Source organism: Primulina eburnea, chromosome 15, assembly GCF_022965805.1.
Source record: "Primulina eburnea isolate SZY01 chromosome 15, ASM2296580v1, whole genome shotgun sequence".
Taxonomy (NCBI): domain Eukaryota; kingdom Viridiplantae; phylum Streptophyta; class Magnoliopsida; order Lamiales; family Gesneriaceae; genus Primulina; species Primulina eburnea.
The window spans coordinates 400,258-415,739 of record NC_133115.1 but is presented as its reverse complement, the minus strand read 5'-3'; the positions used below and the strand labels follow the sequence as shown (position 1 = coordinate 415,739).

At 35.3% G+C, this 15,482-nt stretch overlaps 1 protein-coding gene and 2 long non-coding RNA genes across 4 annotated transcripts; 1 reads left to right on the top strand and 2 right to left on the bottom strand.

Moving 5' to 3' along the window:
* Nucleotides 1-369: 369 nt before the first annotated feature.
* Nucleotides 370-4,134, top strand: LOC140815164 (cation/H(+) antiporter 28-like). The gene is made up of 4 exons (XM_073174277.1): nucleotides 370-586; nucleotides 755-1,750; nucleotides 1,881-2,474; nucleotides 2,784-4,134. Exons 1-4 carry the CDS (start codon nucleotides 404-406, stop codon nucleotides 3,393-3,395), a joined length of 2,385 nt encoding a protein of 794 aa, XP_073030378.1. The 5' UTR covers nucleotides 370-403; the 3' UTR covers nucleotides 3,396-4,134.
* Nucleotides 3,271-14,286, bottom strand: LOC140815165 (uncharacterized). 2 transcript variants are annotated; one of them, XR_012114280.1, is made up of 4 exons: nucleotides 14,116-14,286; nucleotides 4,247-7,440; nucleotides 3,646-4,168; nucleotides 3,271-3,406 (listed from the first exon to the last, which is right to left on the bottom strand). It is a non-coding gene; the product is annotated as an uncharacterized lncRNA (long non-coding RNA). The 2 variants fall into 2 exon arrangements; XR_012114279.1 differs by lacking the exon at nucleotides 14,116-14,286 and having other exon boundaries at nucleotides 4,247-8,176.
* Nucleotides 10,166-11,440, bottom strand: LOC140813715 (uncharacterized). Its single transcript, XR_012113999.1, has 3 exons — nucleotides 11,382-11,440; nucleotides 11,146-11,256; nucleotides 10,166-10,517 (listed from the first exon to the last, which is right to left on the bottom strand). It is a non-coding gene; the product is annotated as an uncharacterized lncRNA (long non-coding RNA).
* Nucleotides 14,287-15,482: the final 1,196 nt, after the last annotated feature.

Below are 15,482 nucleotides of genomic sequence, written 5' to 3'. Positions count from 1 at the left end.
TCGACAAACAACTGGGGTTTTTGGATTAATTTTAACTCTTGTTTAACTATTTAAAAAATAACAAGTATTATATTAATCGTGCTATGCTTTGACGATGGTGACAAGTGAAATGAATACCTTCATGAAATTAAGGAGTTGGTTGTTGGAAGGAGGAACACCACCGAGGAGCAGCAGGGAACTTAAATCTATCTGTGATGATTTTGTTTAGTCAATGATTTTAAAATCTCTCAATTAAAAGCAGTGTATGTAAAAATGTTTAATAAATAAATTAAATAAATATGTGCGTGCGTAAGTGCTATTGCACCAAATGTCTTATTTTTATAAAACAAAAGGAATGGACCACAGATGTAGGAAACAGACAAGGAAAAAAACAGTCCCATCTCTCTGCATAATTTTGTTGGAGATGGATTTATGGAACGGTAATTCAGCATTCAAGAGTTTTACGAACGCAGCTGCATGCCGAACTACGACCTTGACGACCGTCGCATTGTACATGCTCGGATTCTTCTTCATCGTGTTCTTGTGCAATTTTCTCCACATTCTATTGCGAAATCTGTCTCAGCCTCGTATCATCTCCGAATCCATAGTATGTGCATGCACTATTATTTTACGTGATGAGTTGATAGGCATGCATGTATGCATCCATCTCGAGATTTTCAGATCACATGTCAGATACACCAGTGCTTTTGAAATATTGTTGTAATGGTTATTCTTATTATCCAGAGCCATCATTGATTGTTATGAATTATTTCAGGTAGGGCTATTTTTAAGTAATCTACCGATAATTAGAAGACACTCAATTGGTGAAGAGACGGAGAAAACCTTTCAATACATAGTAGAAGGAGGGATGATTCTTCATATGTTCGTAGTTGGCCTGGAAATCGATCCACACATATTTCTTCATTTACCATCAAAAGAAGCAAAAGTTGCCTGCACTGGAGTTCTTACCACTTTTGTTATGGCTTCTTTAGTCACCCCATTTCTTAGCATACCCGAACTCCCAAATGTCACCTTCAACCTTTGTCTCTCTGTCATTCTGTCCGACACAGCATACCCATTATTAACTAGACTAATTACTGACCTAAAGATAGGAAAATCAGATATTGGGAGATTTGTAGTTTCAGCTAGCGTGCATAATGCCTTAGTTTCTACAATTCTAATTAGCTTTGGCTTTATAATATTTGATCCTAGCAAGGGTTTCGCTTATCGGAGGTTGAAGGATGTTTTTGTCATGGCTGCGGTGCTTGTAATTGAGATAGTTTTGTCCGCGAAATTGACACCGGTGATTATGAATTGGGTGAACCGTGAAAATCCAGATGGAAAACCAATGAAAGGTTCACATTTAGTCTTGGCTGTGGCATATATCGTCATGGTTTGTTGTTTTTCACCCATCCTGGCAAATTATAACAGTGTGTTGAGTGCATTTTTGGCTGGAGTATTCATGCCTAGGGAAGGGAGGCTAGCAAAAATGATGATTAGTAAAGTGAACTATTTCTTTACTGCCATCTTCAATCCACTTTTCTTCTTTTGGGTCGGCTTGGAAGCGCAATTGTCTCAGTTTGGGGCCGCGCACATAGGAACATGGGCAAAGTTAATCTTCCTCTTCTTGATTGCTACTGCTGGAAAGGTTATTGGTTCATGGGTTTCAGGGGTAATGTTGGGATTTCACTGGCAAGATTCAATTGCCATTGGCTTGCTATTAACAATCAAGGGGCATTTCCATGTGTATTTGGCTATAATGACATCAACTGTAAGCCCTTTTCAGATGGGTATTTTTGTAGCACAGGATTGGATACTCGAGCGTTTTGCTCTATAAACATGCATATAAAAATGTAATCTGACTTTGAAATGTTTGTTTTTTTTTTTTAAATCGAACACAGATGAAACTCACAAGTATCTCAACAAGTATCGCTATGGTGTTTGTGACATTTCTCACCATAATCTACACCCCGTTGGTCGTGGCAAATATCATTGAACGTGCAAGGAAACGCTCTCCAACTCAAAGAATGGCACTTCAATGGCTTAATCCGTCGAACGAACTTCGTGTTCTTCTTTGCATACACGGACCACAAAATGTTTCTTCAGCCATAAATTTAATGGGAATTACCAGAGGGGCTGCTGATCCAGGGATCATGGTTTATGCTACAGACATGATAGAGTTGACAGACAGAATAGCAGCCACAATAACACATCATAGTGAAGGGGGGGATTCTGTGACTGTCACCGATCCAACTGTAGTGGAAATGAGAGAACAAATAACAAATGGAATAAACGCTTATTTAAATGATGATGGAGATGGAATCAGCACAAAACGAATCTTTGCACTTTCGACTCTGAATAGCATGCATCAAGATGTGTGCATTCTGGCCGAGGATCTTATGGTTTCACTCATAATACTGCCCTTTCACAAGCAACAAGAAGCCAGTGGTAGGCTGAATTTGGGCCATTCCGGTTTCCGACATGTCAATCGCAAGGTATGTATTATGCACGAGTGTTCCATTCAGTGGCAAAGCTAACAAACGGCGTGCAACCAGTCGCATCATTCATCAAGTGACATTATGTTTGTATTACATTACTAATTTTTTTAAAAAATTCTCCTACGTAATCTTACTATCAAGTCTCATTGACTATGTGACTAGATTATTACAATGTAACGCTTGGATTTTTGTAGTGTAAAAAGATCTTAATAATATAAACACTTATAGTTAAGTTGTTTTTAGTAGAACTGAAGTTTGAAAGGCAAAACATTTTGGTGTCCTAATGGCTTTTAAACCTTTCCACAGATCCTTCGTCATGCTCCGTGCTCAGTCGGAATTTTAGTCGACCGGGGACTTGGATCGACCATAATATCAAGAACTTCCATATCTCTTCATGCAGCTGTAATATTCATTGGTGGCAAGGATGACAGAGAAGCACTAGTCTACGCGGGTCGAGTAGCACGACACCCAGGGGTGAAACTTACTGTTATAAGGTTCCTTTTAGAAGCCACAGGAGACAGCGTGTCATCAAGAATCACAATTGCAAAATCCAACACCACAGAGCATCAAGAAGAAATGAAAGTTGATGATGAATGCTTTGCGGATTTCTATGATAGATATGTGGCTGGAGGGCATGTCGCATATATGGAAAAATACCTGGTTAACTCTGGGCAGACATTTTCTACATTGAGGTCGCTTGAAGGGCAGTATGGTCTTTTCATCGTGGGACGAGGCGGGAGGGTGAATTCGATTTTGACAGTGGGAATGAATGACTGGGAAGAGTGCCCGGAGCTCGGCCCCATCGGAGATATTCTATCAGCCTCGGATTTTTCAGTAAGTGCTTCAGTTATGATCATACAGCAACATAGTCTTAAAGGAGAATTAGACGGCCTCCAAGATGAATTCTCCATCATGTAAATCCAAATCAGCTGCACATAAGGTTTTCAATATTGTAACATATAGGAAATGCTCTTTCTTTGCAATAGAAAAATGTTTTCTTTGGAATTCTTGTCCCACTTTCTTAAAAGTATAGTCTCATAAAACCCATTAATGTCATAACATTTATCATCTATCTATACTTGCTATGTGTAAAGAATGAAGGAGCATAAACTAACTGCCTTTGTGGTCATCGTGTCATTTAGATTTTTGATATACCAAAAATACTTACCCTGCTAAAAATCTAGGGAAGTCACAAATTTCATGAAATCTCGTGGCTTGGAGCCTGTAAGTGATTTCCTAGCTTCAAGTTTAATTCGCACACCCTCATGAATAAAATCTTCCCCTGCAAAAATTGGTCTTCACCAAGCCCTCTCGTAGGCATAGCTGTGAGTGCCAATGCGTATTTAATTTGTCACCTGCAAGTTTGAAATCGGTAAACAAGTTCTAGTGCAAGCTCTTGAAAGATGGAGATTTAGACCTTACTCAATCCCAAAAGCTAGCTCAAAAAAGGAGGATTGTCCAACTCCATACATGCAACTCCCGGTTATTGCCATAGGGACAACAGAAGTTGTTGCAAAGGATATAACATAGCAACGGAATAGTATGATAATAAATGACAATTTGAGTCTAGTTGAATAATTCTTAAATGACACGAAGATCAACAAGGACCAGATGGTTATCGCTACCCCCAGAGACCAGTTTGTTCCCAACTCCATTAGCCGGTTTGCCAGAGCATTACAGTTGGAGACCACCTATGAGACAAAACAAGGCGTCAAAATATACATACATGATAGGAACATAATCAGAGAAAGAAAAAAAACATCAAGCACCTTGTTTGATAAGCCTTGAACTCTGCTGATTTTGCGTGTTTTAAACAAACCGTAAGCCCCTTCAGAGACTCAAAGATCATGCCACCTCTAGGACCTCTCAGAGACTCAAAGAAACATGTCCAGTTTTTATGTGGAGATCATATAAACGTACAGACTGAAGGATGACCTCTATGGTGTCGCAAATCAATGAAGATATACGATCATGTAAACTTTGTTCGAGGTGTCAAGTTCCAAATTTATACCTCTAAAGCATGTAATGCCAATAATGAAAAAGACCAACCTTCTGTGTTGTGGTGTTTACGATGTCACAGAATTTATAAGGATTGGCAACAACAGAAACAGGGACAAGTCCACTAACATGACCCATATCCATCACGATAAAAGCACCAACAGAATCTGCAATCTTTTACGATCAAACAAATTTTTTTAAAAGGTTTCGGACGAACTTAATTAAAAAATATCAGCGACCTTTGGTCTATGCATGCATACATATTAAATTTTCTTATAATTATTTATTTAAGACATTTTTTGTTAAAGAAGAATTAAATATTTTGTAATTTGAGGCAAAAAAGGAGAGAGGGTTGTTTGACATAAAAATACTAAATATATAATGAATTTTAATTTAACACACAACTAATCTTGATAAATAAATTAAGACACAAAAATAATCATTCACAACAGCACAAGTGTACACACTTGTGTTGTGACTCCAGATAAAAAATTCACTATAAAATAACGTCAGATCACACAAAAGCAATACTAGCGAATAAAGAAAAGTCAACTCCCATAACAGATCGAGGGAGTAAAAAATATCCAAAATATCTATCACCAAAATAATCAGACAACTATGAATGCAAACTCTATGAAGCCAAAATCTCGTTCAATAATCTATTCTCAAGCAACACTTTACCAAGGTGTTGTGATTGAGTATCTTCAGTACTTCATGGAAACACAACAATGTTCCGAGACATGAGCCTTTTATGATTTTCTATTTTTCTATTGCCTCTCTCTATTTATCTCTCTAGTTCTGTAGCATCTATTATCTATTATTTATAAGTTCTCTTTGTCCTAGATATTATTCATTGAATAGATAGCTGCAAAATATGAAACAAGAGTTCATTGTGAAATAAAATCTTTTAAATAAAAAGATCAAATCTAGAGTATATCATAAATATCATTAGGTTAAAAAGACAAAACTCTATATTTTTAATATACAATATTATCAAAAAAGAAAATATATTTAAAGAATAAACCTTTCAATCTCCTTTTTTAGTTTTCTGGACAAAACACACAAAATATTAATCAGCAAAACTCCCCCTGAGTTAGAGAAACGTCTCCCCCTGGATTCAAACAAATTAGATCAGATGTTGTTAGCAGTGTTACAACATGTGACTAAAACACTTAGCAATTTCATTAATCAACAAGACACACCAACAAGAGAGAGAAATAACTAGAGAGAAAAAGAAAATAACTAAACAAACTAAAACAACTAAGGAGCATCTCCATTAGAGAGCTCATCAGTATCTCATGTTCTGTCATTTTTGTTGTCACACCTTCTTCAACTCCTGTAGCTTCTACTCATTTTTTGTTCAAAATGTACCGCGACATCCAGAAGGAGGCAGTATTCAACTACCTAAGTCTCATAGTGTGCTATGAGCTCTTTAGCATTGAAAATTTCTTTCAAGCCAAACGCAATTTGGGCTTGTAGAAACAAGAGAGAAAACCAGATATGTTCACAACAGAAGATGTTGTGTTGCCAATCTTTGGGGCAACACCAGATGTAGACAGGAAGATCGAACTTGCTATTCCCCTTAAAATAAGCTGGGGAATTCTTTAACTTTTCATAAACATCAGAGATATCCTCATCTATGTCTCTGATAAACCCCTGGGATTCCAGAATACTATAGATCAAGAAGGGAAATGACAGTTTGGTTGATTTTAAACCTCCATCTGCAAACTACAACACGGTCTTGAAGACAATCTTTCCAAAATTGAGCGTACTTTTGGAACCAATGGAGAACAAAACAAGAGTATGATGTCTTGTAACTAATATAGTGTTGGTCAAAGGAGTCCAGTTGCGGATGTCCGTCTTGTGCAACATCGAATAGAAATAAGTTAAATTTGTTGCTGACTTTTGGGATGGTCTGGAAAAATATGAATCAGTTCTCCTGTGAGGACAACAATAATATCATTGATATTACAGATGCTTCCTTCTTCTTCTCCATCTCAAGTATTGTAGAAAGCATTGATCACCAAATGATAAGTTGTACATCTTACGAATAAACACACGGCCAATTTTCCCCGATCTCTCATCACCCACACTTGATGAGAGATTAGAGAAGAATTCCAAGACCGGCATGCAGCTGTAGGGCGCAACCGTTGTCACCATTGACAGGAGCCCTAGATTGTTAAGAAACATCGTCAAATTTTGCCTTCCATATGCATCAGCATCAATGTTCTTTTCATCAATTAGCCCACATGTGGCGTACATGGGCCACAAAGATAGGGCAAATTCATAGTAACATTTCGTCGAGAATGACTTACTCAATTCATACTCTGTATTATCAATGTCATCGATAGTTTGAAAACATCTTCCTCAACATTGGCAACACCAACATCATCATCACTTTCCTTATCAACATTGTCTTCATCATCGGCGCTTGCAGCATAATCATCTTCAACATAATCTTCTTCAGAAGCAGAATCCGAAGTAGAACTATCAAAATCTCCTAGGCAATTTTCATCGAATTCTTGCAACATTTGTTCATCAGGTTCTTCAACCTCAAAAGATGATTTCTTCAACACTTTATCCTCTTTCAATAGAATAAGGTTTCAGCAAGAGATTCTTCATCATCAACAAGATCGCTTGGTCCTACAAACAGAGTTGATGTTCTTATCAGTAGCAGGAGGAGTTGTGTTCTTTCCAACAGTAGCAATCTTTGGCCTTGCAACCAATTCAAAATCTTCAGTACTAGATGAGAAGTCTGGGTCTAGTAGTGTCGAAGTGAAGGAAGATGCTTTGTATTTCTTGGAAAGGATTAAATCCGAGTCACAACTAGCCTGTCTTTTAGATCGTCTTGGCTAGGGAGGAACATGAAATACCATATCCATCACCTCGAAATCCGAAAAAATTTCAGCATCAATTTCATAGTCTGGTTCTATAGGGGAAATGACTTCAACATGGAGTAAGACTTCTACGACCACAACTATTTGAAGAGGTTCAACAGTAGAAGGTTCTGTAGGCAGTGTTACCACATATGGTGGAACACCTATGCTTACAGCCATTTCGGTTCAAATGTCTTGATGATCAAATCCACTGCCATTTGTGAGATAGAAATATATAATATTACAAATTGATATGTCGAAAAAGACGAGCACAAAGTGAAATCGCGAAGGAAGAATGTGATTAATGAGCGCACAGTAAAATTATGTAGGGAAGCGAGATCAATTAACACAAATAAGAATTAAGAAACAATGCAGACTAATAAATAACTCATCACCTATTTGTAAAAATTCAAGAAACCGCTCAAGTTTAACAAAATTTCTCCCCACATTAACAAAAAGATTTGGCCTAGTAAAAATGCTTGGCTTTTCACAGATTTTAATCAATGGTAACAAATGAACTAGTGCAAAATTATTTCAAGATATCCATCTAGAATTAACTTCTCTTCATCTCAATCCACTAATCTATTAGAAATCAAGAAGATTCGAAATAAGGAAGATAAGATTTTATCCACGTGTCACACATTAAAATTTGATAACCCATTGATCAAGATAAATTCATATAACAATTAATATGCATGTCTTAATTATGTCTCAAACATGATATAACAGATAATGTCAGGCATGTGATCAAATTGTAAGATGGTTGTACTCGGTGTTGACAACATCTCCTAGAGCACTCTCAATCTAGTAAATTTTTAATGGATTTCTTTTGATTTAAAAGTAATAGCTTTCACACTAGAAGAATGGACTTCATTGGGCTCATTTAAGTAGATATTTCCATTTTATTCTGCATTTTTTTCCTTTTTAGAAGTAATAGCTCTCACACTAGAAGAATTGTCTTCATTGGACTTTTCTAGGTAGGTATTTCCATTTTTTTTATTTTTTTTCTTTTTCTTCTTACTCTAGTTTCTCCAAGTCACTTTTCACATGAGACAATATAATAGAATACAAGAACATACTTCAACTAATTTGTGACTAAAACAGAGTATTCACCACAGCCAACTGCTTGATTTAGATTTCGAAAGCAACTGAAAGCATACCAGAAAATCAGCCACACAATATAAACATTACACAAAACTTGATGACTACTTAAGTGTAATATATTTAGCATCCTATAAAAACATATACATGATGGGTGTTGTCATAGATGTTGCAACATGCAAAACAACACGGGTAAGTGATCATTATGCACAGAAACTGAGGGACTTCCTAAGGTTGGAAAATATTCCGAAATCTAATGGTTTTGTGAAAATATATTTCAGTTGGTTATAAGTCCCAATATATTTCATTTTTATTATTCTTTTTCTGTCTCGAATAAAATGTTGTCTAATTTCAATGTATTTTGTTGAGATTGTTGTACTGGGTTTTTGAAATTTCAATTGCAATAGAATTATCACAATAAACAATGAGAGTATCAATATGGAAACCGTAGTCTTCTACCATTTGATCATCCATAGAAGTTGTAAGCAACAATCACCAGCTGCCACATATTTCGATTCAATATTTGAAAGAGAAACACATTTGTGCTTCATGTTGTACCATGACACCAAGTTATTGCTTAGGCAAAAGCATCCTCCAGTAGTATTCTTCTTATCATCTAGATCTTCAGTCCAGTCAGCATCACTAAACCCAACTAAATTGATGTTAGTTTCTTTTGTATACCATAACACTAGATTTACAATCCCTGTAATATATCTCAGAATTCGTTTCATAGCCTTTAAATGATTGATAATAGAATTTGCTTGTTATCTTGCACATAAAAATACACTAAATATTATGTCAGGGTGATTGAATGTTAAGTGAAGCAGACTTTCAACGACGTTGCGGTACATATGTTGTCAATACCTTCAGCAATATAGTCCTTACCCAGTTTTTCACTAGATCCCATAAGCATTTTCATGTATTTAGTATGTTCATTGGAAAATTTCTTTACCAGATTCTTAACATACTTTCTTTAACACGGAAAAATACCATCATGAAATTGTTTGATTTGGAATCCAAGGAAGAAACATAACTTAATTCTCCTACCATACTCATTTTGAATGTGGAAGACATGCATTCAACAAATTGATCAACATGTTTCTAAGAAGATGCACAAAAATTGAAGTCATCCACATAAATTTAACATATGAGAATATCAATCTTTAACATTTGACTGAAAATAGTTTTATTGACCTCATCTCGTTTGAGGCCTATGTTAAGCAGATATTCGATCAGCCTACCATACCATGCACATGGACTCTGTTTCACTCCATATGATGCCTTCTTCAGCTTGTAAACACGGTCCAAGTGATGTGGCTCTTCATATCCTTTTGGTTGGTTCACATAAGCTTCTTCTTTTAAATTTCATTAAAAATTATATTTTTGACATTTATTTGATATAATTTAATCTACATATTACATGCAATAGCAAGAAATAATTGAACTGACTCAATGTTGACTACAGAAGCAAAGATCTAATCAAATCCACCCCTTCAACTTCCGTATACCGTTGAGCAATCAACCGTACTTTGTATCTGATAACATTCTTTGATTCATCAGTTTTGTTCTTAAAAATTCATTTAGTTCCAATCATATTACCATGTTCAAACAATGGAACTAAATCTCACACATCATTGCATAAAAATTATTAAAGTTCATAATGCATAACATTAGCCAAAAATTCATCTTTTAAGGCTTCATTAACGCTCTTTGGTTCAAAGTTTGAAATAAATCATGAGTGTCTTACCTGACAGTATACGAAATTCATGCATACTAACTCAATCATCTTTCAGCAGTCAACTTTTTCCTGCCGTCGACTTTGCATGTCTCTGTGTACATCTCCAATGATTCAGGATGATGGATGGTCATTCTGGATTTTTATGAGAATTTCCTTCCCAATATTGTTCACATCATCATCATTATTCAGTGTGTCATTGCTTTGTACATTATTTTCAGATTCTGTCAAACTCACTGAAGGTTTTTTCCCGGGTGTGTCAACATCTGTGTTGACTCAGATGTTTTCAACGGATCATCTACCTAATCCTCAATTGTATTTTTGTCAGATCTGCAAGATCATCAAACATAATATTAAAGGATTTCATAGTTGTCTTAGTTCTTAAAATAAACATTCGATATACCTGACAATTAGTTGAATATTCAAGGAACAAATATTTGTCACTTTTGGAATCAAATTTGGCCACTTGATCTCTGGCATTTAACATATATCAAACACAACCAAAAATATGAAAATATTTTAGGGTTGGCTTCTTTCCATGATGATCTCATAGGATGTCATCGATGAACCACTCCTTAAATATAGACGATTTGAAATGTAACTTATTATGTTTAAGACTTCAGCCTAAAAACGTTTTGAAATATTTTTAGAACTTAACATGACCTGAGCCATCTCTTGCAAAGTTCGATTCTTTCATCGGAAATTCTGTTTTGTTGAGGGATCTTAGGGGCAGAGACCTCATATGTTATACTTTTTTCGTCACACAAAGATGAAAAGTGTGAGTTCTCAAATTCTTTATCGTGGTCAGTTCTGATCTTACCAACTCTCAAATTGTGCAGATTGGTAATCATTGCAAGTAATTTATTAAAAGCATCAAAAGTATCCGAATTTTCTCTAATAAAATTTACTCATGTAAAACATGAAAAGTCATCAACACAAACAAATAAATACTTTTTACCTCCCAAATTTTCCATTTCCATTGGACACATAAGATCCATATGCAATAGTTCAAGGTAGCATGTTGTGCCAAAGCGTGGCAACACTTGATGTGGAACACGACTTTGCTTTCCTTTGACATGGTCCACAAAAATATGGTATTCCAATTGTTAGAATAGGAATATTTCACACAACATCATATAAGGTCTTGAAGTTGACATAACCCAATTTTTTATGCCACAAATATAATTCACTTACCTTCATATGTCTGCATGTGTGTTCCTCTCCCATTTGATAACAGTTGTCAGAAGATCTTGTACCTGTCATAACACAGACATTAGCTTTATCAAAACTTTACAATAATTTTTATCAAACTTAACATGCAAGTCATCATCACATAATTGAAAAATTCTTATTAAGTTGGAATTAAGTCCTTCGACATGAATGACATTGTGAAGTTCAGAGATTTCATCCACGTTCAGTGTATTTTTACCGAAATTTTTTCTTTTTGCACTACCTCCACAGGTCTCTCAGCCACTATTTAATTCAACATAATCAATGAGCTGGTCCTTTGAACATGTCATGTAACATAAACCCCATTATCGAAATATCAGATGCCTGCAATGTTAGTTTCCAAAGATATATAAATAAAAGTACACCAAATTTCAGCCTTATGAACCCAAATATTCTTCACTAAGTTTTTTAGCGAAAGTGTTGCGGTTGGTGTTGTGGGACACCTTGTGAAAAATCCGATTTTCCTCCCAGGTCAAGTAGTCTTTCATCTTAAAGCAGTAAGGTTTGATGTGACCGGACTTAAAACATGAGTGACATAAAACGACGCTTCCTTCATTTTGGCATTTGAACATAATCTAATTTCTTCGTTGGTAGAATCTTGACCGAAGGAGTAAATTTCAGAAAGTTTGAATTATCTTTATTCTCTTTCACAAAAATGGTTGGTTGTGATCCAGAGTTGGAAGATTCTCCAAACACAAACACACTATTGTAAACCCAAGACCAGCTTTACCATCTTTTCCCATCATCAAAATGGAGTAAAATTTGGTTGAGCTCGAGTTGAATTTGCCAAGGTTCTTTGTTGTCTTTTCGAGTTCAGCCTTGGTCTTACACAGCTCCAGGTCCTTCATACTCAAAATCGCTTCAAGTCTTGACACACATCCCTTTAACTCTGTATTCTATTTTGGGAGAATCGAGTTCAATTTGTTTCTTTTGATCTAATCATCATATAGTTCCTTATACAATTTATGTACATGGTAACTTTTTCTTCATCCATGTCCTGGGTTTCTATATCACTTGAATTAGTGGAGATCGTCACATCGAGGTATCTTAGGTTTGATGAATTTGGAAAGGTGTTCCTGCTAGGTGTTACAACACAAGAGGCAATACCCAGTGGATTAAATTGCATTGAACGTTTCTCCTTCAGTAGAGCAAACAAAGAACTGTGTTTTTCCCCTTCACTGGATTCTTGTTCTTCATCAGCTTCTCCATCACTTAAGGAGACATACATCCTTTTGTTTTTACGAAGTCTATTAGCACAATCATTTGTATAATGTCCAAAGAACAGAACATTTTATGCATTGAACCGAGCCTAACATCTTCATATCTAATTGATTTTTTCCTTCATTCCTCGATTATATCAATTGAAAAGGTTGTTTGACATAAAAGTAGTAAATATATTATGAATTGTGTATAACATATGTATGTGTTATTTGCAGCATTGAACACCTGATACAACATGCAGTGAAATGTTTTAATTTAACACACAATTAATCTTGATAAATAAATTAAAAACAGAAATAATCATACACAAGTGTACACTTGCACGGTGCTTCAGTGCAAAAATTTCATTAAAAAATAACGTAGTTTACACAAAAGCATACTAATGAATAAAGAAAAGCCTACTACTTAAGAGAGTGATGGAGTAAAAAGCAACCAAAATATCTATAACCAAAATAATCAAAAACTATGAATGCAAACTATATTAAGCTGAAATCTCGTTCAATAGTAAGTTCTCAAGCAACACTTAAACAAGGTGTTGTGATTGAGTGTTTTCAGCACTTCACAACAACATAGCAATGCTATGAGGCTTGAGCCTTCTATGATTTTTTATTTCTCTCTTGTGGCGTCTCAACTCTGTCTATTCATCTTCTAGTTCTGTAACATCTACTCTCTATTATTTATAAGCTCCCATTGGCCTACATATTATTCCTTGGATAGATACCTACCAAATATGGAAACAAAGTTTCATCAGTAAATAATATATATCATTATTTTAGAAAGACAAAACTCTATAATTTTAATGCACAATATTATTTAAAAGTAAAATATAATTAAGGAATAAATTATTTGTTTCAAAACTTAAGATGAGTAATATAAATAGACTTGCATACTTCATTTGTTAAGCCATGAAGTTTCAAAAAAAAATTCTTATGAAACTAAAATTAGCACAAAAAGTTTGAAACTTTGGCAATCGAAAGAAGCAATCTAAACTGAAAAGAGTCTATAATATTTTCACCCTAGATCATTACCACAAAAAGAATGAAACTTGATGTCCCATTAAAGTACCTGTAACAACTCTTTTATATGTATTTGGGTTTTACCAATCTGCACACACACCAATGTTCCACACAATTGCAAAGATATGAAAATTGATGATCACTGAATTAAAAAGAGTCTATAATCTTCCCGTCATAGAAAGTTAGCACAAAAGATTGCAACTTGATATCCCATTAAAATACCTATCACACCTCGTATTATATTAACACACACACACACACATCTATGTATATATGTATATTATATGGCCGGGTTTGCCAATTTGCAAACACACCATGTTCAACGCAATCCCCAAAAACATGTCAAATTGTTTATCACTTAACTGGAAAGAGTCTATAATATTCTCATCAGAGAAAATTAGCAGAAAAAGATTGGAACTTTGGCAATCGAAAGATGAAAATTAATCGTCATTTATAATTACATTCAACTTTCTTTCAAAGCCATCATATGCATTCGTTCTTCAGGACATGGTGAAATTGTCGTGCTTGACGGTGACACTTCTTCTCTGAGAATCGATTTTAGGTTGTTAGATCGACTGGAGCATCAAATAGACATCCAAGGGTAAGTGGACTTTTTGTACTTGTTTCAAGATCTCCATAAACTCATCATCATTTCATTATTAGTAGGATTTGGAGCATGCTGCAACATGTTACCCAAAATATATGGAATGGTACAGAGCAGAAAGCAACGTGCAAAACAAGCGAAGCTGTACGATAAACAAAACAGCAGGACAGTGCAAAAAATAAATCAAATCGAGGCCTATATGAAAATACAGTGTCCTTAAAACAAATTCGTCCCCTCCGGTGTGTGCCTGTGTGCGCGAGAGAGAACCTCTTGACCAATCATTGTTACACCTCCATAAAGTGCAACTCACTATAAGCTCACCAATGCTATGTTCATTTTCCAATGTGGGACATTTCCCATTTACCAACTATTGGGCATTACTTGTCCAATTTCTCATTCAATTGATACAAGCCCAATAGGCCTTTTAGTCCAACACAACAAGGATATAGATGAGACATTATACCAGAGCAACATCAACTACAACATCACAATTACACTCGAAGGTAATTGACAAATATAATCTTATCAAGTATTGATGCACATAATTTACGTAATATTTGCAGGAAGCACAACCACCTAAGAACTTCTCTCAATCAACTTTAACTAGAGTATCAAATAGATGTCCAAGGGTAAGTGGAATTTTTTTACTTTTATGTTACAATTAGGTCTCCATAAACACTTCATCATTTTATTCTTGGTTGAATTTGGAGTGTACTACAAGTGCAAGAGCTCACACAAATACAAGAAATACAAGTGCAAGCGGTAGTGCAGCTGCAATAGGCAGTTGTAGTGGCAGTTGCAGTGCAAGTGCAAGTGGCAGTGCAAGTGCTCATACAAATATAATAAATCCAAGTGCAATTGGCAGTGGCATAGCAAGTTCTTGGTGATGATTGTTAGTGAAATTTTTGGCGTAATTTTCGCGCTGTTCATATGGGATGACATGGTTTAGGATTCTAACTTTGGCGGTCTTGATATTTAGGTCTAACTTTGGGGTTGTTGAGATTTTGGTTGAAGCATTCGTTTTGTCCTGTGGATGCAAATATAATGAGATGACAATGCATTTTGGAATGTTGATATTTTGGTGTTGTTTTGTCCTATGAGTTGAAATGTAATGGGATGATAATACATATTTCATAGTGGATTTAAGTTATTCTTATCTCTGGTGCCATTTGTGTTTTATAGATTTGTATTATCTTTGTAGATTGTGATTTTATGTCCAAAATT